General features: G+C 42.3%; 2 protein-coding genes and 1 long non-coding RNA gene across 5 annotated transcripts in view; 2 read left to right on the top strand and 1 right to left on the bottom strand.

Moving 5' to 3' along the window:
* Positions 1 to 27,843, top strand: part of LOC119490573 — an 839,978-nt gene that overhangs the window by 645,227 nt on the left and 166,908 nt on the right. The gene's annotated exons all lie outside the window — the stretch shown is intronic.
* On the top strand, positions 3,291 to 6,518 carry sp5l (Sp5 transcription factor-like). The gene is made up of 3 exons (XM_037774058.1): positions 3,291 to 3,601; positions 3,681 to 3,761; positions 4,677 to 6,518. The coding sequence occupies exons 2-3, from the start codon at positions 3,708 to 3,710 to the stop codon at positions 5,712 to 5,714; spliced, it is 1,092 nt and encodes a 363-aa protein (XP_037629986.1). The 5' UTR covers positions 3,291 to 3,601; positions 3,681 to 3,707; the 3' UTR covers positions 5,715 to 6,518.
* Positions 8,140 to 27,843, bottom strand: part of arhgef25a (Rho guanine nucleotide exchange factor (GEF) 25a) — a 48,455-nt gene continuing 28,751 nt past the window's right edge. Inside the window, exons 3-17 of one of the 3 annotated variants that reach the window (XM_037774032.1) lie at positions 24,817 to 25,124; positions 24,214 to 24,324; positions 20,037 to 20,161; positions 18,405 to 18,471; positions 17,911 to 18,014; positions 17,644 to 17,713; positions 16,110 to 16,199; positions 15,099 to 15,191; positions 14,620 to 14,670; positions 14,464 to 14,541; positions 14,166 to 14,357; positions 13,781 to 13,961; positions 12,479 to 12,708; positions 12,054 to 12,188; positions 8,140 to 10,073 (exon numbers count right to left, since the gene is read on the bottom strand). In XM_037774032.1, the coding sequence (XP_037629960.1) occupies positions 9,951 to 10,073; positions 12,054 to 12,188; positions 12,479 to 12,708; positions 13,781 to 13,961; positions 14,166 to 14,357; positions 14,464 to 14,541; positions 14,620 to 14,670; positions 15,099 to 15,191; positions 16,110 to 16,199; positions 17,644 to 17,713; positions 17,911 to 18,014; positions 18,405 to 18,471; positions 20,037 to 20,161; positions 24,214 to 24,324; positions 24,817 to 25,124 (1,958 nt within the window). In that variant the 3' untranslated portion in view covers positions 8,140 to 9,950. Of the gene's footprint in view, positions 10,077 to 12,053; positions 12,189 to 12,478; positions 12,709 to 13,780; positions 13,962 to 14,165; positions 14,358 to 14,463; positions 14,542 to 14,619; positions 14,671 to 15,098; positions 15,192 to 16,109; positions 16,200 to 17,643; positions 17,714 to 17,910; positions 18,015 to 18,404; positions 18,472 to 20,036; positions 20,162 to 24,213; positions 24,325 to 24,816; positions 25,125 to 27,843 lie in introns of all 3 variants that reach the window. The other 2 variants (XM_037774031.1, XM_037774033.1) reach the window with 2 other exon arrangements.

The raw sequence follows: 27,843 nt of genomic DNA, 5'->3' as shown, positions 1-27,843 counted from the left end.
GACAATTTAGTGATGTGAGGCTTTTAAACTGCCCCCCAGGCATGATAAAAACAGCTTGAGTAGCCACTATGCATATTCTACGCTCTGAGGTTAAGATTATGTCTGCAACAAAAACACCATTTGTTTTTTACAGTGGGCAAAAGGGCTTAAAAACTCTTCCAGGATTGTGAGCACATCACAAAAAGCCCTGTTGAGTTTTAATGTGTGTTCTGTTTTTCTTGGATGTATTCTCTGTTTAGAAAGAGGTGCGTCTGCCTCAGACATGTTGGGATTTAGCCTGTGTTAGTTTTGAAGTTGCATTTGCTGGTAGCCACCCAGTCAGAGCAGCCTGCAGTGTATGACGGAGCGGACCTGATTACCGGCAATCTCACCAGCTGTTTAATGAACACAGGGACCTCTTTCTCTGGAAATGAGTTTTCCCTTGAAAACTGTAGAAGCCGTATCCAGGTCTATTTAAATGAGGTAACATGGGGAAGGTAAGCACCACCACATGAGCATTGTTTTCACAGTTCAAAGTGAGGAGAGAGTACTTTGCACTTCAAAGCCACTCATCTGGGAGGCAGTACAGTGGGGGTGGGGTGGCGTGGGGGGGGAGAGGGGACAGGAAATAAGAATCAGGGTAATTAACAACTTCTGCTCCGTAATAAACCAGAGACATAACAGTATACCTCTGCCTCCAAGATACACTCCTATCTTCACGTCCTCCGCGCTCTTTTCCTTTTACTACTGTTTTCTTTCATCCTAAATGTTCACTTTAATTAGGAATTAGACTATTTTCCTCAATGCTGTTGATGAGTTACATCACATTTATTACTATTTGCATATAAGGTGGATTTGTATCATACAAAATCTATGCATTTTATTTATTTCAACTTGTAGTATGGACCTGCATGTGTTTATCCTCCCTATCTGAAATGATTTTGTTGCATTTGTATTTCAAGCCAGAGGCATTAGGAAACAATTATAATTCATTAAAATGCAGCTTTCTTTCTGAGCCTTGTTGCTTTCGCTAAATATAACAGGCTAATTAATCTAGTCTAACATCCTGTAAATATTTTTTTTTATAGATAAATAGTATCATCATTATCATGTTTTAATTCCAACAGATTTTCAGATTTGCTCACCTGAAAATAAACACAATCTGTGATTTATTTGCAGGCTGCAGCTGAAATCCTTTGTTTCAAACTGAGGTGTCTCTCTGTCAAGGACATAATGTAAAAGCTGTTCTCTGTCTGCTCTGCTTTCACACCAATAACTTCAAAAAGGCCTCAACCAAATGGCACAGTTTAGTGATTTTTTTCACTGCATTTCATTCCTTTTTTTTTAAAGCTGTAAAGTCTAACAGTTACAACCAAGAACCTTTACATTTCTGCTCAAATTTAATTATAAAAGTATACACTTTCAGGTTAATTTATCAATTTTAGCTGGCTCCTCCTTTATGTTTATTTAAGGATCACAGTGTGTGTGAAACAGGGAGCAGCAGATAAGTGAAGAACTGTGAATTTACATGAGAAAACAGGTTCCCAGCCTGGATTTAAACTCTTAACATTGTAATGGTGAACAGACTTACAGAATGAGATTAAGACCCAATCTGCATTTAATGGAGCAGATCTGAAGCGGCCTCTACTTGAACTCTGAAATGTGAGAATGTCACACAGGGCGGCCTATTTGACATGTCGCCCACTGGTGAGAACTCCGAGGCTTTGATTGAGTTTTTATCAATTAGCTTTGTGAGGGAAAATACTGTTACTGTCTTCAGAGTGTGTGTGAGCCTCACGCCTGCCGGGCCGAGAGCTGCTGCCTGCTGCAGCGATAAGAAACTAAGTTTGTAATGTGACATCTGGAGAAAACTAATAATCAAACAGTGAATTAAATTACCTCCAAACTACTGTCCATATATTTATTCATTGCTTTAGAAAAAAAGGTTTTATGCTCATCTACTAAGCAGAATTATTCACGTTAACTCCAGCTTTACTTTGTAAAATTCAGAATTTGACTAAATCAAGTGGATGTATTAACAGAAATTTCATAAACAAAGCCTAAACTACGTTTTTTGCATTGACTGCTCTGACATAAAATGTTAGTGTTCATCCTTTTTTGTTGAATTAAGTGATGCAAGATGTATGATGACATCAAGGAAATTTATACTTTTATGCTTTCCTGTAATTATTTTTTTATGTTGCTGGTTGTTTGTCTTGATATTTTGTTGACTGGAGTGGAGATCATATAGTTTGCCCACCTTTTCATTCAAAACTGTGGATGCATTAGTGGATGTATTAACAGAAATTTCATAAACAAAGCCTAAACTAAATTTTTTGCATTGACCTCTCTGACATAAAGTGTTAGCTTTCATCCTTTTTGTTGAATTAAGTGATGCAAGATGTATGACGACATCAAGGAAATTTATACTTTTATGCTTTCCTGTAACTATTTCTTGATATTGTGTTGACTGGAGTGGAGATCATACAGTATAGTTTGCCCACCTTTTCATTCAAAACTGCACCACCGGTTGTTGCCAAAAATATAAAATCCATGTATGTTACTATCTTTACTTGAATTCCCACAGTGGAGTCGAGGCAGTATGCAAATACTCCCAGAGTGGAAAAATATGTTTGACTAAGCTGGCTATATTAGATCTTTTTAACAGATAAGCATTTTGTTCTTGGTCCTAAATGTAGAAATTTAAAGTTGCAGACACACACTGGAAAAACAAACCTATAGAATCTACTCAATATATGTGAGGTAACTATTTGCACTCAGTTTGGTTGGGTATAGATTTCACCCTATATGTTTTGAGTAAAGAGTACCTTAATTTAACAGCTATGACACACTAGAAGAAATTAGGTAAAGTCTACCAACATTTCTCAGTAAAATACACAATTACTTTTTTTACATTTTTTTTTTATGTTGCAGTTAATAAACAGGTAACGGAGATAGAATTTACCCATTATTGTATATTTTCCTTGCTGACTAATATAAATGAGAACATTTTAAACCATTTGCAAATTTCCAAAATCCTTTTTACAGCGCACAAACACTTTGAAATGTTGTTTTTTTTTGTGTTGTTGTTTTTTTAAATCATGCAGTTATTTGAAATGTAAAGAAGTGGGACACAACATGAGATGTCTCAAATGTGGATATTACAGGAAACCTCTTATCATGCCTTCTTTTTTTCCAGAACAATTGTAGGAGGAGTCAGCTCTTGGGGGTCAGCATTTGGTTGAAATTGAGTGGAATTATGAGTAGCCCACCCCTTCATCTAACAACCCTCCTCCTCCTCCTCCTCCTCCTCCCTCACATCTCCTCTCTATTGACTCCCTCTCCTCCTGCATCATACTGGAGACCCCGTTGAGAGCAGCTTTTCTCTCTATAAAGACAAGATGCAGCTCAGGCGCCTTTTGAGATGAGCGCAAGGATTTTACTGCATGCGCAACTCTCTCTGTCTCTCCAACTTCAGACGCTTCAGCACCAAATCACCTTTATGGATTAGCTATAGTGCACTGAACATATTTACCTGAAGTGGACTGAAGGACGCTTGAATGACGTTGGATTTCACAGTCTGCTCCTCCAAAAAGTGTCTGAGTCATCCGAGAACCTGAATGTGAGCATCTTTCTGTGCTGCGCTCCGAGCCTGTAGTTAGTAGTAGTTGAGACTTTGTGCGTCGCAGTTTGGGTTGCAGGTGCGTGGAGAAGGAGCGCGAGGACCGATGGCTGCGCTCGCGATACAAAGGACGGACAACTTTTTGCACACCTTTTTACAGGTTTGTTTGTTGGTCTCTTTTTGACGCATTGATTGAACGCGGATGTATTTACCTGCTTTTGTGGTGGTGAAAAGCCACCACTTGCACTACTTGTGCGTAATGAATGAATATATGCTCCATGTGCTTGATCTGAAATCAAACTTGTTATAGTTGTAAAATTATTTTAAATAATTATAATAAAATAAATAAAAAATATCAGGACAAAAGGTCATTACATGTTTAAAGGTGATCATTCAATTTTGGATAACATGTAGTGCCAAAATCTGAACTTTTTATGATTTAAAATATTTATTCAAATGTATTTAGATTTAAAACTTGTTATAGTGGTAAAATTATTTTAAATAATAATAATAAAAATTGGAAAAATCAAAATAGAGGCAAGTAAGACTAAAAAAATATCAGGACAAAAGGTCATTAAATGTTTAAAGGTGATCATTCAATTTTGGATAACATATAGTGCCAAAATCGGAACTTTTTATGATTTAAATATTTATTAAAATGTTCAAAAAAGGGGGGAGTCCAAGGCAATCTTCTGGCAAAAAAATATAAAAAAGCCTTTATTCAATGGCTATTTCATGATGAAATGCTAAAAACAATGCTGGTACATGTAAGATTGGGTAACAACCCACGCGTAGCGGCACAAACGAAGAAGGCTGTTTGTTTTTAGCATTTCATCATGAAATAGCCAATTGAATAAAGGCTTTTTATATTTTTTTTGCCAGAAGAGTGCCTTGGACTCCCCCCTTTTTTGAACCTTTGTGTACCCCACCAAAGAGCACCTTCATCACACTGATTTGAACTTCCGAGCACTCTGGCCTTTTTCCCTTTTTTGAATTTATTCAAATGTATTTAGATTTAAAACTTATCTTCAAAGTGGCTTATGATGTGTGTTTTTTATATATCGCCCCCACACAGGACCGGACGCCAAGCTCCTCTCCAGAGGGAGCACCCAACGCCCTCTCCTTCCTGGCCACCACCTGTAGCCAGGCCTGGCAGGTGGGAAGTACCATGGGCTCAGAAGGCTCCCAGTTCCCCTACGAGAGCACCGTCAGCGCCACGTCAGGAATGTTCCAGCTCTGGAGCAACGAAATGGCGCCCAGCGCGGCCCTCAGCACACACCAGATGACCTTCACGGTGCCTAAGGTGCAGTTCCCCGGACACATGCAGCCTGGCCTGGGTCACCATCATCATCACCCTCATCATCACCACCACCATGAGCTGCCTCTGACCCCTCCGGCTGAGCCTCCCTCCTCCTACTCCTTCGAACTCTCCCCCGTCAAAGTGTTGTCCTCTCAGCCGCAGGCCGCCGGCCCGTATTACCCTCAGCACAACAGTGTGGGACAAAACTTCCCCAGCTTCCTCCAGAACACTTCAGCCAGGCATCACCTGCCTGGAGGTCACGTGGACGAAGGTCAGCAGTGGTGGAGCCTACCCCAAACCAACGCCGCCCCCGCCAACCACCCCTTCTCTCTAGGCAGACAGCTGGTGTTGGGCCACCAGCCCCAGATAGCCGCTCTCCTCCAAGGCACCTCCAAGGGCCTGCTGAGCTCCACACGCCGTTGCCGCCGCTGCAAATGCCCCAACTGCCAGGCGAACGGCGGGGGGTTGGAGTTCGGAAAGAAGAGACTGCACATCTGCCACATCCCAGAGTGTGGCAAAGTGTACAAGAAGACCTCTCACCTCAAGGCACACCTGCGTTGGCACGCCGGGGAGAGGCCCTTCATCTGTAACTGGCTCTTCTGCGGTAAAAGCTTCACCCGTTCAGACGAGCTGCAGCGGCACCTCCGCACACACACCGGAGAGAAGCGCTTTGGGTGCCAACAGTGCGGCAAGAGGTTCATGAGGAGCGACCACCTCTCCAAACACGTCAAGACCCACCAGACCAGGAAGAGCCGGTCGGGGCCGCCTTCGCAGAGCACAGACCCTCTGCTCACCAACATCAAGAGAGAGTAATCTCTGCGATCCATCATTCAAAAATAATAATCAACACTGAACAGACTGTGTGACTTACACTTCCTGCCATAGGTTTGCACTATAGAGGGTGAGCGTCAAGCTCCATGAACATCTTCTCTCGTCAAAGCCCTACTTTTGACTTCAAGTAGTACCATAAAAATATATTTAGAGACCATTTTTAATAAAAAAAAAAATTGTGTGCTATTTGAGGCAAGGCACCTTTAAAGAATACTTGAAGCCTTTTTCAGTGATAATTGTGAGAGTTTTGCTAAATTCAGTGTACTTTCCTGACAGATTTCCCCTGAAACAAAACTGATTTTATGCCTTTGACAATTTAAGATTTGTTAAAATTTCAACTGATGTGAAAATCTAAATTTTTTTCAGCATTCATTTTGTAAATATGTTGTGAATTATGTGGCAGACATGAGCAAAATTACGCACAGTTTTCCTTAATGTTGTCCATATTATCAAAATAAATGTATGCCTTAGTACAGCTAAAGGTTGCTGTATAAAAATTATAATTTCTGCTCTCAAACAGAATGAAAAGATGCTTCAGTTGCTGTTGATAATTTGATTTTTATTCCAAAAAACATTCTTTAATTCGTCAGCTTCAAGGTAGGGATCTTTTTTGAAATGTAAGTCTTTGATCTACAGATTTATCTCGTCTGCTCTTAAGCAGACTCCAGATTAGCAAACATTTTAAATGTTTAAATTCTTTGTAAATTATGTATAAATATCATGAACAATTTTATTGGGGTTATGGCCGCATGTAAATTTTAATAAACATTGTCCTTGCTGAAACAATTTCACTGTTTCTAATGTTATTTTCTTGGTGACTGATTGTGAAGGAAATGACTGACAGTGAGAGTCAGTGGTTTTAAACCCTCTTAGCTCATTCAGTAAAACGTGTGAATTTCCGATGCCCCGGAGCTCCTTAAGATCTAACATTTTATTTAAATGATAATTTGATTGCATTCAGAATACAAATGCTGCTCTTTGTGCTGCTGGCGTGAAGGAAGAAGCTCCTAAAGAAGCCCTAACATGGTGGGCTGTTCAAAGATTTTCACACCTCAAAGTAAATAGTCAACCCATTGATGGGTGCTGTTTGTCTCGCCTGCTGCAATCAAGTTCACAGTCATGTGGCTTTTAATGAGTGTTTTCTTTCTCTCAGCGGAGAAGATTGAGTCAACAGATGCAACAGAGGGCACTGGAGAGGAATTCCCTCTGAATGGGACCCCTGTTGCTGAGACCCCCTCAGTGGTGACAGGAACTCCCTTTGATTTTGCACCCTTGTGAAAGTTAATACCCCCCTCCACCCCCCTCCTCTGTCCCCAGCCTCCATATATCACAGCCGTGTTACGATCGGCTCTGCTTTACTGCCCAGAATGGGGCTTTATTCAGAGGCCAACCAACCAGATGTCTGCTCATCCAGGGGTTTCTTCTCTTTGTTTTTAATCCTGTTTGAACTTTTGGCAAAGGGGGGATGCCACAGCAAGCGAAATGCTTCGCCTTTGTCTTCGTCAGAGGATCCCAAAAGTCGAGTCTGAGGACCTCCATGGGGTCTGTAGCAAAAATAATACTTTAGTTGTACTAGTTAGTGTCTATTAGTAAAATTAATAAGAAATGAGCACACTGAGAATGCATACGGATGACGGTATTAATCGTCTGACGGTTTAGAAAGCACTTAAAGTGGAGTTACGTCTCTGTAGACATTAAAAGTATAGTTATTTTAATCAAGAAAAATTATGTAGAGAAACTAGGGCTGTTCATCTATTCAAATATTTAATTGCAATTAATCGCACATTTTTTATCTGTTCAAAATGTACCTTAAAGGGAGATTTGTCAAGTATTTAATATTCTTATCAACATGGGCGTGAGCAAATATGCTTGCTTTGTGCAAATGTATGTACATATTTATTATTGTAAATCAATAAACGATACAAAACAATGACAAATATTGTCCAGAAACCTCACAGGTACTGCATTTAGCATAACAAATATGCTTAAATCATAACATGGTAAACTGCAGCCCAACAGACAACAACAGCCGTCAGTGTGTCAGTGTGCTGACTTGACTTGCCCCAAACTGCATGTGATTATCATAAAATGGGCATGTCTGTAAAGGGGAGACTCGTGGGTACCCATAGAACCCATTTTCATTCACATATCTTGAGGTCAGAGGTCAAGGGACCACGTTGAAAGTGGCCGTGACAGTTTCTCTCGCCAAAATTAACGTAAGTTTGGACCGTTATTTAACCTCCTTTGTGACAAGCTAGTATGACATGGTCATACTGGTCAACTGAGCCCGCCACAACCTCAAGAGATCGATTGCGATAAAGCGTTCAGTGGCGTTAAAGCAAATTTGCGTTAATGCGTTATTATCACGTTAACTGTGACAGCCCTAAGAGAAACACAAACGCTGCACTCAGTTTCAAAAAGACACTTTTATTTGATATGATACAACATTTCAGTCAAACATGGCATTAACCAACCCTCTCCTTGCTTTTGGTTCTCTGTAGTGGTATTACTTAAAGAAAAACTGCCTGATCGGTAATTCCCATGAAAACACACCAGTTCATATTAACTGCAGAGGGATTCTGTGAGATGGCTCCACTCACCTAACGTCTCACCTTTCAGTTTATTTTGTGTAATTTATTATTATTGTGTTTACGGGCAGATTACTGAGCAGCTTTTTGCTTCATTGTGAGCACTGAAATATGAGGCCTATTGATCTTTGGTGCAGCTGTATGATCGAACTAAACTGGGAGTGAAAGCCTTGTGGGGACCTCTACTGGCCACGGAGAAGAACTGACTGAGGATGGCCACCTTCATCTACTCCGCTCTCCTCTTTTTGTCACTTTGGCGTAACAGATTTCTACGATTGTTTTGTAAGAGTAGTGGCAAACTGAACTATAAGTAAGAGTGAAACGTTTGAGTGGTGAGCTGCTGTTTTTGGCACTGTCGTCTGAGGAAGAAGGAGCATGCAGATTCATCAGCATCACTCTTGTTTATCCAGCAACATATCATCCTTCATTTTTGGAACGGTAACACTTCTTGGCATAACCGGGTCATTCTTCATCTTTCAAGTGGAAATGTATGATTGCCTTTACGGTATGCACTGTACAGTATTTAGTCCATGAGGGCAAAAGCTATCAGTGATTATAGAAATGGTGCACAGCCTTGACATGACAACAGTGGACTAATAAAACAATTCATATTAGTTTAAATCAATGCACTTTTAAGGACGTGTGCCCCCAAACCACAACTACTTCGGCCTGGAAAGAAAGATCTGTGTAAAGTAGCATCGTGTCAGTCAATCACCAAGGAGACGTTGCATGCAACACTTTGGGTCAGCGCAGCAGTCCCTTTGAACACACCTGCTGTATCTCGCAACTCCTCTGGAGTTGCCCAAAGAGCAAAGAAGTAATCCGAAGTGACGTCATACCCACAGAGAACCTCCAGGGGGCTCCCTCACGCCTTTTTTGTCCAGATCAAACGAGGGCCGGTCAAACAGAATAAGAGAGCACACGGGGGCTCTCGACACTGTGGCAAGAAAAGAAAGTTCTTCACTTTCAGTTGAAACTCGAGCGAGTAGAGTCCTTGTGGCGCGTTCACGTCAAAGTGTTCTGCCTTTTCCCGTTCTTGTCGACACAAACAGCAAACTCGGTTGTCAGCAGGGGAATGACAAAATGTGTGAATGTAACTGTACTTGTCTTCACAATGGGGCATCAGAAAAAAACTTAATCAAGGAAAGGGTAAAAGAGGAGCCACTGCCACTCCTTGCACTCTCTCATGCACTCAAACACATCCACACACATTCAGGCACACACGTAACTCCAGTGACCGCCCCAATCAGGAATGGATATTTCTTCATCAAACAAATTCCCCTTGCCCTTTGAAAGAGAGAAGAGCATGGTGTACAAACTCTCAAAAGAGGTAAAAAGTGTCCATGGAGTGTTTTCACTCTGAGCCCGGTAACACCCCACCGGGTGCTGTTCATGTACACTCGAGGTGTCCGAGGCTTCCCATTGAATGGCTCTCTAAAAACAGGAGTTGCAGCCCAGAATTCCTTCATATGTTCCTTCAGGTTCCTTCATTATCCTCCAGAAATCCTGACTGAACCAGGTAAGGGTCCAGCCTGGCTTAAACAGACAGTAGACAAGTCTTCTTGTCTCCACAGCTGTGGCGTTTAGCTGCTGTCCTCCCGACGACGCAGGAGACAGAGAGCGTCAGAGTTCATAGGTCGTCCTCGGCGAGCTGAGCCAGGTTGCTGGGGCGTCGTCCAGCTGAGGGGCCCGACAGCGGAGCCTGGCTCCCAGCATCAGCAGCCTGACCCCTCCGGCAGCCCTCTCCTGCTCTCTGCTGGGGACAGAGGGAACATTCATCACACACAGTATAAAGTACTTCCATGTACTGCACTCATATATCTACTGGGGCTGCACAATTAATCCAAATTTTCTTGAAATCGCAATATGGCCTAATGCAATTTTCAAATCGCAGGAGGCTGACTATTAAAGGCGAAATGTTTTAAATGTTTTAAATATCCTGACTTGCACATCATATTCTACAGATTTAAGAAAACATCTTTGTTTGGTACAGATCCCCGCAAAAATCACACCATAATCATTTTAATTAGGGCTGTCAAAGTTAACGTGATAATAACACGTTATTGCAAATTTGTTTTAACGCCACTAATTTCTTTAATGCATTAACGCAATCGATCTTCTGGAGGTTGTAGCGGGCTCAGTTTTAAAGCTAGAGTGAAGATACTGACTGAATCCTAAGGAATCCATGGTACCAACCATGTCATACTAACTTGTCGGTAAGGAGGTTAAATAACGCTCCAAACTTATGCTAAATTTTGGCGAGGAAAAACTGGCATGGCCAATTTCAAAGGGGCCCTTTGACCTCTGACCTCAAGATATGCGAATGAAAATGGGTTCTATGGGTACCCACAAGTCTCCCCTTTACAGACATGCTCACTTTATGATAATCACATGCAGTTTGGGGCAAGTCATAGTCAAGTCAGCACACTGACACACTGACAGCTGTTGTTGCCTGTTGGGCTTCAGTTTACCGTGTTATGATTTGAGCATATTTTTTATGCTAAATGCAGTACCTGTGAGGGTTTCTTGACAATATTATTTTTGTGTTGTTAATTGATTTCTAATAAAATATATACAGTACGTACATTTGCATAAAGCAGCATATTTGCCCTCTCCCATGTTGATAAGATTAAATACTTGACAAATCTCCCTTTAAGGTGCATTTTGAACAGATAAAAAAAATTGTGATTAGTCATGATTAACTATGGACAATAATGCAATTAATCGTGATTAGATATTTTAATCGATGGACAGCATTACTTTTAATGATTTTCAATGAAAATGAGAAATCATTTAAAAATTATCATTCTCTGTAATACAGTTGCAATATCAGTCAAAATAATCACAATTAGATATTTCTTTCAAAATCGTGCAGCCCTAATTTCTACGAATAAAACTTCCACATTCATACCAAATAAAAACAGTATAAATAAAACCTAATATATCAGTAATTTTTAATTTACAGCCACAGTCTAAAATGCATCGGCCCAAGTTCCATCTATTCATCCCAGAACGATAGGAAACGATTATCTGGCTCTGATAGGCATCTCTCTCTGACTTCCTCATCTGTCTCACCCTGCTTCCTGTTTATTATGTACCGAGCCTGTCCAGCTTGAGTAAACAACTGCTGCTCTGTCAACGCCGCCTAGCTGAGGATAACAGCCCAGTGATGACAGAGGGAGACGTTGCTAATGATAATGTAAAGCAAGATGCTCCCATTGTTGACTGGCTAAAACTTCAAAGTAAGGGCCTGAAACGGAAAATTATATATTTAGTGTAAAACGCTGAGATGTGGGAATTTCCCTTCTTTGTATTAACTGAAACAAGTGTGGATAACATTGTAATCCATTTCCTTCAGAACAAATCCAGATTTTTATTGATTCCTTTTTCATCCAACAGGGGGAGAAATAACTCTTCTTATGACTCGATAAATCCCTTCACTGTAAGTGTGTCTAAATAAATGGTTACCATTTACTGAAGTCTTCCATCTTTTAATTACCCTTAATGAGCGCATTGGAATCATTGTTGTAATTCGTTGTACAACATTGACGTTGTAAAATGGTTCATTATTTCCCCAGTGGTTAGCTTCCTGTGGCTTGTTTTGTCATTAATTTTCCCCATGCTGGTGTTGAATAATGACTGGAGCACCATGTTCAGCTATGTGCAGAATAATCACATCTTAAATGTAACAAATATAGACAGTTTAGTCTCTAAATGCATGCATATACGCTACCTGTGCACTTTGTGTGGTGGGTGTGTACAGCCCGTTTGACACAGCTTGACAGTTTGGCTGATCAGTGAAGCCCAGTTGGACATGTGATGGAGAAACAGTGTGGGAGTCAGCAGGGCACAGCTGGACCACAGTGGGCTGCAGATGCAAACAACAGGTAGGTCACTCACCAACACTGTAGCAGTGCATGCACACAAAACCATTTGCTGTTTTTATTATCCCATTTGTGCAGACAGACCAGTCCCACAGCCAAAAAAAGTTTTAAGAGATAATCAGGCCTGGCAGTGACTTAGGTGTCTCATATATAGAAATACTGTGTTTGAGTGGGTGGTTATTGCAGAACAGTATTGCAGTATAGGGCAGAGATAGAAACAGATAATAATAATGTAATACATAGGGCAGAGAAAGAGTCAGCTAAAGAAACTTACGTCCTGCAGTGAGTAGGTCTCGCTGGGTCCTTGGCCCTGGCCTTGGCTGGGCAGGTAGAGCGTGGGCAGGGAGGTGTTGTGAGAGTGAAGGGAGGGCAGCTTATGGCGGTCAATAGAGGCGGAGGAGTGGGGCCGCAGGGCGCTGGCAGCAGACAGGGGGGGCCTCATGCTGCGGCCCAGGCTATTAGACTTGCTTTCTCGTCGCTGGTACTCAATAGGAGACTGTAAGGCTGAAACACACAGAGGAACAGAGACAGTTAAGCTCTGTACCTGATTTTGAATGTTTTACAAAGCATTGTATCATGTGGATTCAGCATTTATTTTGTCATTAACACTCTACTTCAACCCCCTTATTTAGCATTTATAAGCACTATATGAGCTGAATTTATATAGTATAGCTACAAGCAGATAAGGGCATTTAGGTTTATTAATGTCTTTGTCAACAATTATAACTTCATTCATGATCTATTTATACACCAGCCTCCAGTTATGGATAAGTGGAGGCCTCCCCACAGGAGTAGTTATAATTATTAAACACTTATATCTGGTTACAACTAAATTATAATGTGTTATAAATCTTTCATTAAATGAAAATCAAAAAGTTTACATGAAAAGATCAACTCAGTCAATACTTTATTTCATTTGTAAAGATATGCGCCCTCTTGGTGTTGACTGTAATAAATGCAAAATGCAGATCCCACTGTTCTGATTGCACAAAAAAGTAAACTTTTTTACTCCGATTGTAAGCATATGGTGGTGTGTTCTTTATACTATGATAGTTTTACTAAAATTAGATTTTTAAAAATCGCAATATATTGAATCGTATCGCCAGATACAGCCCTATTCTTATTGCCTGTGTTGCGTAAAGACTTCAGTAAATGCTGCCTGTCAGACAGCCTAATAAAAGAGGTCAAGGAATATGGAAGCCCATTTCCACCAGGAAAAAAAGGTGATAAATTAGGAATGATAAAAACTACTGATGCAAAGTAAAGTTGATACTGTGTATACCTTGTAAAAATGTCGATTTGAGATTATAAGATCCAAAATAAAATATCTGCCTTAGTATTTTACTTACTATCTCATAATGTTGACTTGCTGTGACTATTTTTTTTTATCTTTATCCTCTTTTTTTCTTTTATTTTGGTGGGAATGGACCTCCAAAGGCCAACACTACATGGTCAAACAAAAATTCATCTCAACTAAGACGGATTCAACTTGTGAGCTGACGACGAAGTCAATAAATGTCAAATGTGCCACAATGAAACATGATTTATGGCTCGGGGGGGGGGATGTGGGTCTAACCGTTGAGGAAGTTGCGCTGGCTTTCCAAGATCTGAACCACATCGTTGACCCAGGCCCTGCAGATCTCCGGGGAGGAGGCCAGCAACTGGAAGCGCACCACACTCCCGTCAGAGTTGCGTGACGTCAGCACAAAGCGGGCGTCATCGCCCTCCACGCTGGGCTCCACCCCCAGGCAGCTCACCTGGAAAACATCACATTTGATTAGCATCTGTGAGGAGTCCATCCTGCTGAGTTGCTTGTTAAAATCTTCACTTCAACACATGCAAGCCTCTAAAAAGTCCCTGCTCTGGGATTATGTAATTAGTGTGGTGTGAGCTGTTGTGTAACCTGGGAGTAAAATTTCTATTTTTGGTATTATATTTTGCTGTAGCTGATCTGAGTTCACCTTGATGCTGTTCTTAAAGATGTATCCAGGGAGTGAGAAACCTTTCTTCCTGTCGATTGGCTCACTGAAGATGACGAGCTGCTCGAACAGGAAGATCCGTCTCTCCTTTGCTCTGGACAAGAAGCCACTGTCCTGCTCTGTCACAGTGAAGGTGTCTTGCTGGAGCAGTTTGCCCTGGGCTGTGATCTTCCCCTGGTACCACGGCGAAGATAAACAAAACAAACAGAGGAAGCGGTTACGGTTTGATAGTTGGCAGGAGAAATGTTTTGAAGACTCTGAAGGATGGTCTGAGACGTACCTCGAAGCCTTGTAGTCTGCCCACATTCATCATGTCATTGCAACGTTTTGGCACAAAGCACATCACTTCTACTGCTTTCTGTTTGAAAGACCAGAGTGAGTTTGTTACCAAAGAATACTAATAAAAAGCCTTATATTTCTGCATCAGGACACCCACCTCCAGCTCCTCTGTGTCCATCCCAGCTTTGGTGTAATACTTCAGGAAGTCCTGCTCAAATAAACACAGCATGATCACCAGAGCATTCCAGGTTTACTGCTCATAGTAAGGTGAGGACATCTGGAGGAGTATTTATGGGTGTTGAACCCACCTTTCATTTGAATGCCAAAGGGCAAAGTTTTATATTTAGGCAAAGTTTTATACCAAGGATGTCATTTTATGATCATCTTCAAAGGTTTTCACGTATGATTGTTTAAATCCTACGATATGAATCTCATTATGTAATTTCCTCTTTGGCTGGAAAGTGGTCTGAACAGATGATGCGCCCGGTGTGTTGTCACTGTTTCTGTGTGCGCGCTTGTATGTTTACAACACCGTGACTGTGTGTCAGACAGCTGCAAAGTGAACACCAGTATGTGTGTGTGTGTGTAGGTGTTGTTGACGTGTGATCAACAGCATAGCAGTGGCCTGCTTTTCACCTTGAGCAGCAGCTGGTACTTCATGATCCTCTGGACAGGTTTGATGAGCAGGTCGTTGAGCTGCAGCCTGTGGCCCAGCTGCTGCCGCAACTCCTGACAGCGGAGACAGACACAACAACACGACACCAGTCAGCATGACTCAGTCAGCCACAACACAAAACACAGCAGCTAATGACCGATATTATCCCTCTGAGACAGTATATCACAGGAGTCATACTGTTTGTCTGTTAGACTTGTGTTTACTGTCAATGAAAAGACAGTAAACTGAATAATAAATGGCAGCTGAAAAGACACCAAAACGGCCATGTATAATATATAGAATAGGAACAGTTAGACATCCATGCATACTAAAGGGCTTATTAACTACAGGCCTCAGTGGCAGGTAACCGGTGTATCATTAGAATGCAAGTATTTGTCCTGACTCAATAAGTAATTCAACACAAAAAAATCTCCAGCATCCTCCCACAGTCCAAAGACATGCAGGTTAGGTTAATTGTTGACTCTAAATTGCCCGTAGGTGTGAATGTGAGCGTGAATGGTTGTCTGTCTCTATGTGTCAGCCCTGTGATAGTCTGGCGACCTGTCCAGGGTGTACTTGGTGACATCACCACGTTATGGAAGAAAAGGCAGGACTTCAAGCAAGGCATTTCAGGAGCAGTGCTTCTGTTGGGGAGAGTAACTCCCTCTGGCATGGACTTTGGGCTTTGTAACTTTGCAGATCTTTTACATGCACAAAAAATGTATATATATAACACACTAAAGAAAAGGGAAAAAGCACAAAAGCATAATAGGTCCTCTTTAAGCGTATTAGGTAAAAATCTCAAACATTTGCTGGCTCTTCATATGTGAGAATGTAATATTTGGGGGTTTTGGACTGTTGGTCACAAAAACAGAAAATTTGAAGACATCACCTTTGACTCTAGGAACTTCTGATGGACATTTTTCACTATTTTCTGACATTTATAGACACCAACTAAATATTGATTAGTTAATCGAAAAAAAGGTACTCACCTCAAAGTAAGTCTCGATATACTCTGAGACGATATGTTCCGACTTGGGCTTGTTCTGACAGTATACAACGTACATATGCAGACGCCTCTCCTGCATTAAAGGCCAGACAAACATCTCATTAAAAAATCATTCAGCTGAACCTTTGACACAAAGTTAAAAAGACTTTTTCGCTGTGAGAAAAATGTGTCTTTAATTGCATTACAGATAAATGAAAATGCCCCTGAAAGAGAGCGAAAACAACAATGGCAGTGTCTCTGAGCGGAGCAATAATGACTTGTCTCAGAGTGCGGCGCCTTTGAAGCTGCCTCTGTCTGGTTAGCGCTTACTCTTCTGTGACTAATTGGCATGGGAGTGCAGATGTGGCAGTCCTGAGAGTCTTAATGGAGTTACATGTAGATGAGCATCAGGTTATGTATAATTCACCCAAGTTACCCTCAGTGTAACCAGAGCCTGTCGATATAAGGCTGTACCTAGCAACAAGCTGCATGGCTCTGTAACCTAGAAACCAGCGAGCTGCTCCACCTGAATACGGACATCGTGTAGCAGAAGACGGCTGCATGTGAAATACGAGCGCTCTGTATCTGTGTACTAGCGTGGCTGCATGTTTACATGTGTTTATATGTTGCATGTGCGTGAGTGAGCACACATGTTGCATATTGGTGACACAGCTCTCATTAAAAGCAGATTGGGCTTTCTGCTTTTCATTAGGGCCGTGTTCCCAGTTTGCTTGTTTTCACAGTTTGACACCGTGCTTAGATTTAGTTACAAGTTTCTTTATTCCCCCCACAGGCTTTTTAAGTGGATTATCCAGTGGGCTGAGCCTTATTGAATTGTTTAAAGAGCTACAGACAGAGAGAGTGAATATAGCAAAAGAGAGACACAGACATTTAACTTAATCACCTTCAGACAAGTTGGTCAAATTACGTATCATGTCTGCCCAGACTACATGTGCCACCACTTAACCAATATATATATAAATCTAATTTTGCTCCCTGTATAAGCCCTGTGACCGTATACCAGCTCGTCTATTCTAAGAACAATATACTTAAAAGTGAATCTTTCTTTGTATGCATCGCTTTGCTTCACTCTGTAGCCAGGATATGTAGGAAGAAGCAGGTCGCCGTTTTGGGTGGAAAAAAGCCTTCATATCAAAGAGCCTGAGCTGAGGGTTTGTTATTCCTCGTCTTATTCATGTTGTCTTTTCTGACTGTTTTTTCCCTGGTGTTTCCTGACCGGTCCAGCCCAGACTGGAAATCGGCCAGTGTGTCGTTCGTGTGTATGTGAGGGTTTTCCGGGTGTGCTGTTGTAAAAACACAGCCTGGACTGAGACGTATCAGTAACAGGGAAGTGGAAGGAGAGACGCTGGCAGTTAGTTGAGAGAGAGAGAGAGAGAGAGGTACGGCACAGGATAAACAGGAGCTCTGCATGTTTTCTTTGCTCTATTTATCCTCACGCCAAACAGCACAAGGAAGCAGACCCAGACACTTCCACTGACGTGTGTGTGTGTGTGTGTGTACACGGTAGTCATACTCACATGTTTAATGAAGAGTTGAGCCAGCCTCTCTGGCTCTGCTATACACTTCTCCAGCTCTCCCAGGAAGTAGCTACAGAGAGAAAACACACACAATCAACCCCCAAAACGGAAGGTCAGATTTGTCTCTTGACCTATTGTTCCTTTGTCCTCCACTCGGACACAAACACAATACTCTGCAAATCCCTGTTTGTCTTTTCGCTTTGAATGCGGCTGGAGCAAACATACCATTTTTCCACATCAAATGCATTTGAAAAATCAGGGACTTACTCTTTATGCCAGTCAAATATTTGGTGAATGTTCCCAAAAACAATCTTGTCTTTTCCCTTCATGTCCTCCGGGATACCTTTGGAGTGCATTGTGCCCATGTAGCCCTGCAAGGAAATGACAGAGCTGCTGACGTCCGTTCACAACCACAAAACACCTGGCTCTGAATAACACCAGTAAATATAGCTAAGTTCTTAGAACACACCAGCTATTGAGTTTTTATTAACTTTCAGATGGCATGAATTCTTCTCTGAACCAAAATATCTCCAGCTATTTAAGGCACCCGGGAGACGGATCGCCTTGCAACATAATACTCTTCAAGCTAATAATTCACAAAATCTGCTTAAGACTGGAGGCAGCGGGGTGGAGGTAGACCGAAGTGTGGAGGAAAGTGGAGGAATTTTGATGGTAAGGATTTAGACTGGGTGGATGACTAAGTTCCCTCTTCTCTGTCAGGGCAGATTGTGTGCTCTTGGCTGGCAGACTGTGAGGTTTACCTCCACTATGAGCCCCAGGTCCACCACATAGTGCTTCTCTGTCTCAATAAGCTCCATCAGTACGTACCTGTAAAGACACAAATGAGGCAGGATTAGTGTTCATTATGCTACCAAACTTATTTTGCACAGTGCAAAAATCTTGGTAACATTTTGTTTTACAAGTCCCAGTTTCTTAATAAATGTCCTAATAAGGACAAAATACCACAATGTAATTTTGTAGGAAGTTTCCTGGCAATGTGATATGGTACTGGGAAAATGGAGACAGTTTTAAAGTGGTACACTTTCAATTAAATAAATTAAATGAATTAGTGTAACCTACAGAGACTTTTAGTCAGCAGATCAGCTGAACATGCAAATATACAACACGTTCTCATCACAACTCATCACATACCGCCGCTTTATCACGCCCCTTTCTGTCACTTTAGGTTTAGGAAACAAAACCACATAGTTAGGTTTAGGAAAAAACTACATGGGTGGGCTTAAAACTACTACGTGAATAAGTGTAAACACGGGACACAAACGAACAGCTGATTATAACTTGAAAGGGATACACAGGATACGAACAGCGGTCTCCTGGATGAAAGCCCTGTTTGTTGGACCCATCCAACACCACTCCCAGCCGCCCTTAGTGTGTTTTCGCTCATTAAACTACGTCACCACAGTCAATTGCGGCGCACTTTCTCTGAGCGTTTACTGTTGCCGTGAATGGGTTTACATTGTAGTTAATGGAAAGCCCCGTGTGTCTCACACTGGCGCTAAAGGGTGCCTTGTGTGGCGGTATCACGCGCTGACGGCTGTGACAAAGCCTCAGTATTTAACGCAATGGAAATGAGAACGGGCTGAAATATGCTAAATTATTATAGAAATTATTTTAACTCTGACTAGTGACGAGCTTTTCACAAGGCTTTCAGATGCATCTCACAGCCTTTACCAGGCAACAGAGTTTGCTCCATTGTTATGGAGATGGCTCAGTTGTCCTCAGATGATGTGGAACTTCGGTCGCGTGATTGTAGCTGATGAAGACAGTGGGATGTGGTTAAAAGCTCCAGGGAGAGCTATGTGAACCTTGAGTTAAGATAATTTTGTCAAATACAATTTTTTTCTCTTTCTGTGTGAGTGTAAAATACAGACAAGTAGGGCTGGGCAATATGGCCAAAATCTTCGGTCAATTCATATCTCGATAGCGATATATATATATCAATACAGCATGTTTTCTTGTTATTCAATAAATAAATAGCCTATATGAAATATCCACATGGTAAAGCCTATTTTTATATACTCCTGTGTGAATTAAATATTTGACAAATGAAAAGTACGGAATATTTTCTCATTTTAAAACTTGAGTGCAAAATGAACAGTTTTAAGTGAAATTATAGGGAAAAAAATAAATAAATGTAGGCCTAGCCTATATCACGATAGAAATGATATGGAAAAATACATACGGTAGACATTTTTATATTGTTTTGACGATATATATTGTCATAGGGTTTTCAACAAATAAATTTATATTTTCTTGGGTTAAATTGGTCTTTCGGTGAAATTCCTCTGGAAATTAGCAACTGCTTATAAATGTGACACAACTAACATAGTGCTAGTTTATCATAGGAGATAAAACATTAATAAAACACATACATGCTTTTCTCTAAAGCACTCCTTCTCTCCTCCTCAGTGTCGGCCGCGGTTGACCATTGGCTGGAGGTGTCGTCCATCAAGACAGAGCAGCTGTCATCTGGCAAAACACTGGTGGACTGAGTGTCCTGAGGAGGCACAAACAAACAGACAGACAGACAGACCGACAGACAGAGAAACTGTTTATCAAAGGTCCAGTGGCAGTAATGGGGATCATGCCAGGAATAAAGTAAGCAAGGGGAGATAAAGAGCAGGAGAGAGATGATAATGATGCAGGTTGCCAAGGTGACCAGAAAGAGCAGAGAGACACGAGGAACAGAGATTGAATGATAACGAGATCAGATTCAGATTGTCACAGTTAATGATCCGTGCTGTGCACATCAACCGTATAGATGGAGAGAAAGAGATTAAAAGATAAAGAGTTAGAGGAGCAACAGGCTCCGTCGCTGTCGGAGATGACAAATAAAGCCGTGAAGGGGTTCTTGATGGAGTTTTGGCTTCAGGGGAAGAGGAACACAATTACAGCTCGACCGCTGGCAATTACATTTCTGATCTATGTGTAAATTAATAACATTTTCTTGTTTTGCCACCTGTGGATTCAAACCCGTATGTAAATACATCACACGATATCTCCTTTTTCTATTTCTGCAGCTGCTACAGCCAATAGAAATGCACTCAGGATGACCCCAAGGTTACTTTGATCTAATCGATTGTGTTCATGCGTTTCATACATGACCTCCTTTTCATGCTTTTTCCTGGAATTGATATCCTTTCCTGTGGGGGGGTCCTGGTGCAAATATAGAGTCATTGTGTGCACCGCAACAAAGTCTGCAAAGACTAAAATCATCACTAACTCAATGGATACACAAGACCCTCATGGTTGCATAATCTCTCACATAATAAGCACACTTGTCACCTTTATATGTTTGTACAATGATTCACACATATCTCTCTGTACAATTGTATCTACTGACAAAGTTCTTCCCTCTATTTTTAGGCTATTCACTCTCTCCTTCCTGTGTAAACTTATTGGAGCAGCCGTATGTCTTCACCTAAATCCCTGTGTCCCATTGTCCTAGTCAAGCAGAACCTCCCCACCTTAAACACATACACACACCACAGACATACAGATAATCCATCAGACTCCCCTGGCAGGCGGCTGCCCCGTGGAGAAATAAATAGGCTACACAGATTGGATAGATAGACATATAAGCAAATGGAAAAAGCTACGGAACTTTCTCCTTTTCCCCTCTGGCCTACTTCAATTTGTCCACCTGCCATCTCCATGATAAACTCGTAGGCGTCTACAAGTTGTGAGCTTTCTATTCTGTCACAGTGACGTGTGAGAGAGAGAGACAAAGAATGAACGAGACAAAGCGAAGCTAAGTGGAGAGGCTCCATAAAGACCCTCGCTCCCCCAACTCGTCTTGCCCCGCGAGGAGTGCTCCAGCCTGGCTGACAGGTCTCCCTGGCTCCCTGATCACTTCCAGATGTGCCGTGGCAAAGCCCACAGGAAAAATTCTCCCCCGTCTCCCTCTGTTGAAAGTTTTTGTTTTTCTACTCAGAAGCCCATGTGTAAAAAAAAAACTGACAACAGTTTTAGTAAAAGCTGAGGTCATGCTTTTGTGTAGGATCTTAAAAAAGAAATCTATCCTACTATAACAATCAAGAACAGGGTTGTAACAGATTTTTTTTCTTTTATAATTATGGGTCATAAAATCTTAAGTTTTTATTTTACCTGACAACCAACTGCCTCAGTACTTCAAGTCTCAGGTAAGAAAAATCAACATGTCAAATGTATTGATGGGTTGTACAATAGCAGTTTTTGCTGTTTTCTTTGTTGTTGAGCACAATGTTCAAGTCATAAAACTTTTTTTCTTTATTTTATAATTTCATATCTATCTGCATCTATTTAAGTATTTTACATCTATTATTCTATATGTATAACTATAAGATTTACATTGCTCTTTTAGGGACTTACAAACCCCTTACTGTTGGAACACATAATGCTGCAAATCTGCAGTAATAAAGTGATATTAAAGGTGCTCTATATGATATCCAGACCATTAATATAGCAGCAAACAGTTATTTGCTATGTAAAGACATAAAGGAGTAATGTCTACCTGAGCAGAGTACGAAGTCCCTCTCCCTCTGTGTGGGTTGTAATCATAATTTCTCTGTGCTTTGTTGACATAGCCGGGCTGGCTGCGCGTACATGTTAGTGCATGTGAGTGTGCCCCACTGGCTAGCTCACTGCCGCCGCTCTGCACTTCGCTCATATGGCGGTTACAGCTGATAATGCCGTCCCGATCGATGGCACCGTTGCGTTAACGTAGCACTCCCCCTCAGGTAAACACCGTTAGCTCTGTCAGCACTGTTGTTTTCACTGTTAGCACCGTTAGCTGCGAGCCGTCGCCATGTTGAGAGCCATGCAGAGGCAATAGAAATGCTCGCATTTAGCACCTTTAAAGGGATTTTCATATAAAGAAATGCTACGCTTTATGGCTCTACATGTGATGTTTTTCATCATATAATATTTGCTAATGCTTGAAACTGATGTGTTTTTACATTTCCAGCAGTGGCATCAGCAATTTTCTTATTTTTTGGGATGGAGCAGACGACTCAAAGGGTGCATCAATACTTAAACATACAAGCACAAATCAAAGCTATGGTACTGTGCCACAGTTACATGATCTCAAGTGCTGAAAACTGCTATTTGATTGCACTGTTGCTACTAGTGACAATAAGGTATTGGGCTTTGAAGAGATCTCACACTAACAGCACCATTCGTTTCTTTTCCTGTTTCACAGGGAGCTGTTCCTACGTTATTTGTTTTATGTGTGGGTCGAGATGACAGATTGTACAAACTGTTCCTCAGGAAAATCTAATAAATATTGTGATCTGCAGTTCTGGCTTCCTTTCGACACCACATTTTTGTTTAACTGCCGGCATAGAATCACAAGAACTTTCCATTAACCAACGAAACATTTCATCAAAAACTATGTTCTGTTGTGGTTGTGACATTAGAGACGACGGTGTGAAGAAAAGAGGAAAAACAACAATGCTTTTGACACTGGACACAAAGCCATTGAAGGTGGGGTACAGAGACAGAAACCACAGCTCAGAGATGACTGACCTACATAATTTAATCTCTCTCTCCCTCTCGCTCTCTCTCTAAATATTGGCAGTAAAAACACCAAAGCACTGACCTCATCCCTCTGATGTAATCGTATTAATAGCTTTTGATGTGTTGATGAGACTGAAATTAGGATTTAAGTGCTCTGGTGTCGATTCACCAACTATGCTCAAATGCTCAGACATCTTTATTGTTTTACTGTGTATCAATAGGGCTCAGGCTCTGGTGATTCATGCAGTATTACTGCTGCTCCAGCGATGTTTCCATTTCACAGGGACCCTCTGAACACCCGACTTAAGACGCTCCTTTGCCACGAGCAACTGACTCTGAGTGTTTGATGTAGAAATAAAAGCGTATGTGCGCACACAGCGTTCTTTGTCAGCTCACAGAAGCGGAGTCATCTTTCATCACATCTGCCGTTTTGTGCCATATCCTATTTATCTCCGGGCGAGTCCTTTTGTAACATGTTGAATGTGAGTCATGCATCACACAGGTCGCTGTCAGGCTCTGCCCTCTGGTGCATCGATCTGCTCTGAGAGAGCCTTGTATTCATTTAGAGCCCCTCACATGTGTGTGTGTGTGTGTGTGTGTGTGCTCTATGTCCATGTGTTTGGGTCTATATATCTCATGCATGGTAGTGTGTGTGTGTGGTTGCAGAAAGCAGCGCTCCTGTGTCAACCGAGTGCTTGTTTTGCCTGATAGTTGAACTCCGCCAGCAGCAGTGGAGTTAGTCATTTCCAGATCTGGCTGGAGGGCCATGGGGACAAACAGTACTGATGTCACCTCCCCGCCAGGGTGGGTCCTCATTGAAAATATTACTGCTACTGTCTACCGTCAGCTAAAATGAACCACAAGTGGATTTACTCCTCATAGTTTCAATCTCATTATTGTTTCTATAAAACAGAGGGGTAAGCTCAAGTATTCTGGCATCCGGTCAAAAACGGCTTCAGTCGTATTAAAGCCATAAACATAAGCTCTGCTTGATGTTATTTCTATGTGACAAAAATAATTTGTGGTGATACAACAGATTGGATGGTGTCAAACCTGGGTGTTTGGCAGTGACGTGCAGCCAATCAGCGAGTCAGTTATGTAGCTGGGAGATTGTAGTGTAGCCGGTGACAGGTCCTCAGGGCTTGCCAGGCCATCTTTCCACTCCTGGAACACACAAACACATACGCAGACACACGTCCACAGTGTCAGAATAACAAAATATCTATGATGCAAAATATCTGTAGCAAGCTCATGTATTCGGGCTCACAGGCAGCTGCACAACGGCAAAAGAGGGAGCACATGAATCACAGTACATGGCGCCATCAGTTCCTGCGGGATGAGCCAGCAGTGCTACCGTTTATGTAACAGCATCGCCACCTGCCATGATACTTAGTCCTCCGTGGATCAGCTCTACATTAAACCTGTGTCTCCACTAATATTCTTGAGCTACCTAGTGTAAACAAGCCACCATCAGGATGTTGGCTTTAGTTTGTATTTATAAGCTTTGCATGTTTACTTCAGAGCCGGTTTATACAAAGGCCATGTGATAAGATGGTTTGGGAGATTAATTATGAGGTGGTTCATCTCTCAAATATGTAACTTGCCGCCATGCAAGACCTTGTTTGATTAGTTCATGTGACCAAGAAAACTTCTCACCAGTTCTCTGTGGGTGACGGGCAGGATGGTGAAAGTGTCATCATTCCTCGGGGGGCTGCCCAGATCCAGGCTTTGGCTTTGGGACGAAAGAGGTGGAGGCTTTCCCTCAAGTTTGCGGACCTGACGCTCGCCTTTGGCGGTGGCCCCGACGCTGAGTTTGCGGACGGGGTTCGTGAGCCACTTCTTAAGGGTGCTCACGGAGCGTCTGGAGCCTGGGGAGCTGGGGGCCGAGCTGCCTGAAGCCAGCGGGGGTAGTGACGCCACGGAGGTGGAGATGCTGCCATCGCTGCCTGCTGCCGAGTATGAGTCTGGAGAGAAGAGACAGGGAGAGAAAGAAAATGAGTGTCTGAGGGAGCAATAATGTGGAGGTAGAGAACTGGTTTAAGGGTTTAATGGGTCAAAGAGCAGAGTACATCCTGACTCTCTACAGTCAATGAATCAATGAATCTATGGACAAAAACAACAGTGCAAAAACAGCATTTTGTTTAAGGCAATAGAACTCTTGCTAAACTATTAGATGAGGGCAGCTGTGCTGGTCAGCGAGACGTGATGGAGGACTGGAGGCAGAAGATGTGTCAACACCAGGAGAGAAGAAGTAAAGGCAGACATAAAACAAAGGGTGGATATATAAATAGCCTTCCTCTTCAAACACAGCTGTGCAGCTGTGAGCCGCACCATAAAAGATGCACTGTTCTGTTCATGTCAAGCAGACCATGTTTTTTTTATGTTTGAGCTGTGCATCCAATCACATGACCAGCTGATGCAAGGCAGACAGCCGAGGTCAGAACGGTGGATGTGAAAAATACTCCAGACCAGTTGCAGGCTGGCTGCTGCACAGTGATGTCAGGAGGACATGGGAAGTGAGCTGGGGGGCAAGCTGGGACCGGACATCCACTTTAAGCCTTTGTAGAATGGAAGATCCTTGCTTGGGACTTGTTTGTTTTTTCTGTCTGGTCCCCCATTCCCATCCTGCCTCATCCAACTAACCCTGCCGCCCTTCCTCAGTCCTGAGATAGCTTTTCCTCTGAGCTGTGTGTCTGGAGTGTTTTATCTGTTGTGTGCAGTTCAGTCATGCCTCCCCCATCCATCTTCTTGCCCTCGACCCAACCTCTGACCCTTGATCACCACTCTCCTACAGATGGAGAAAGCATCACTTCCACGGCGTTTTATTGTTTGAATACAGCTGCTATTTCACGCCAATTGTCGGCTGAATGCGACAAAGCTGATATCGAAATGACCTTTAGTTTCCAAGAAAATGCACCGAGTTTATGAATTCATTTGTTCATAAAAAGACAACAACACTGACCTCATTTCAGTGTTCCCTATGTGAGCCACAGAGGAAGATCTTATCACAGCACTGAGCAGTAAGACCCAGACTGTAGGAGCCACATTGTCACAGCGTGGCCCATTTGGTGAGTGTACCGTCTTCAAAGGCACAGCCAGAATAAATTCTCAATCTCCCTCAGTTTTCATGCTTAAAGTGATTGAGCTTTTCCACACTTTATTCATTCAATTACTTTCCCTCAGAAATGCAATAGTAGCCACTGCACGGATCAATGAAAATGAGCTGTGTAAAGAATGTCCCCTATTCTCCAGTGCACAAACCTCAGTCAGAGTGTTTGAGAAACCTCAGAGCAAAACAACTCAGCTCATGACATGACATCGCTGCCAGTCCACACACATTTATGTAAAATATATTGTTTATCGAGCTGCTAACTTGTCTGCTTGTGTATTTTCTCCGCATAGACAACATTTCCTCTGTAATCTTTCATTTTACAGGCATCGTGCATGTGTGTGTGTGATCCCAGGGTGGCCAATTTTCCCATCCACTCCTCCCACCCCCATCCACATCCACATGAAAGGCTGGCTAGTGTAAAAAGAGATCTGAGTCTGGGGGGGTTGAACAGAGGGAAGAGACAAGGAGCAGAGAGGGTTGACGGCTAAACCCTGCGGGGGAATAGACAAAAACTTTGAACAAACACTGGATGGGTCCATAGATAGTAAAGACGACATAATAAAGAGCAGCGGTCGGAGTTCAACCCTCTGCCTTTTGTGAAGTGTTTTGGCTGTAGAAGACAATATGATATCAAAAAACATCTGAAAGCTATTGGATTTATGGCTGGAGCTGTAAAAGCCTGAGGCAAAGCATACACCAGCTATTGAGAGGATGTGAAAATGATGCTGAGCTCATGTGATAACCCCAACCCCCAGCGTCTCTGACCTCTAACCAGGGCCAGGCCTCGAGGTTTGTGTTCCCCAGTGCTCCCTGCTCAGGTTCAGTCAGCCCAGGGTTTAGGGGTCACAGTGCAGAGACACCGCCGCAGTAACACAGTTTCTAACCAGCTCCAGACATCTGCTGAGATAGCTTATCGCAACAAAAAAAAAAAACGGGGGGAGAGAGGCTGACACCCTCTGTGTGCCTGGAAGCCATTAAAAGTGAGTGGAGACAGCAGCGCAGCTTCATGATTTGAGACTCGACGTCAGAATGACACAGTGGCTCTGTCAAATGTGCAGATTTACAACGTACATAATTTACCGGCTTCATAATGAAGATCGTTACATCTGCATGTGTCACCATGGCAACTCCGCAGCTCCCCTACTGATCGTTGTTGTCGGTTTCCCTGCTGACCCTGGAAAGCTTAATCTCTGTATTGTTATGAAACCTTAAGCCACTACAGGGACATCATTAACAGCTAGGAAACTGTAAAACACAAAGGGAGATGATGAGCTTCCCCTTAGAGCAACATGCCTCCGCTTTCCCCACGCATTGCAAGATGAGAGGAGTTGATACCATTACACAGCTACACAGAGGAAACTGGGAGAAAAATATCCTTCCCACTCTCCCTCTGTCTTGCTGCATGCTGATAGTGCCCAGTGACATTCATCTCCATAATGGCGCTGCTAAGAAAAGATTACCCAGGCTGATTTTGTTAATGCAACTTGACTATTGTTTATGTGCTTGCGATAATTAAGAGTTGAAGGCACAAGGCAACAGGGCTGCATTAAGCTGGCCCGATCTGGTGATCA

This window comes from Sebastes umbrosus, chromosome 6 (genome assembly GCF_015220745.1).
Source record: "Sebastes umbrosus isolate fSebUmb1 chromosome 6, fSebUmb1.pri, whole genome shotgun sequence".
NCBI classification, from domain to species: domain Eukaryota; kingdom Metazoa; phylum Chordata; class Actinopteri; order Perciformes; family Sebastidae; genus Sebastes; species Sebastes umbrosus.
The sequence above is the reverse complement of the archived record's forward strand: the minus strand, read 5'-3'. Positions and strand labels throughout refer to the sequence as shown.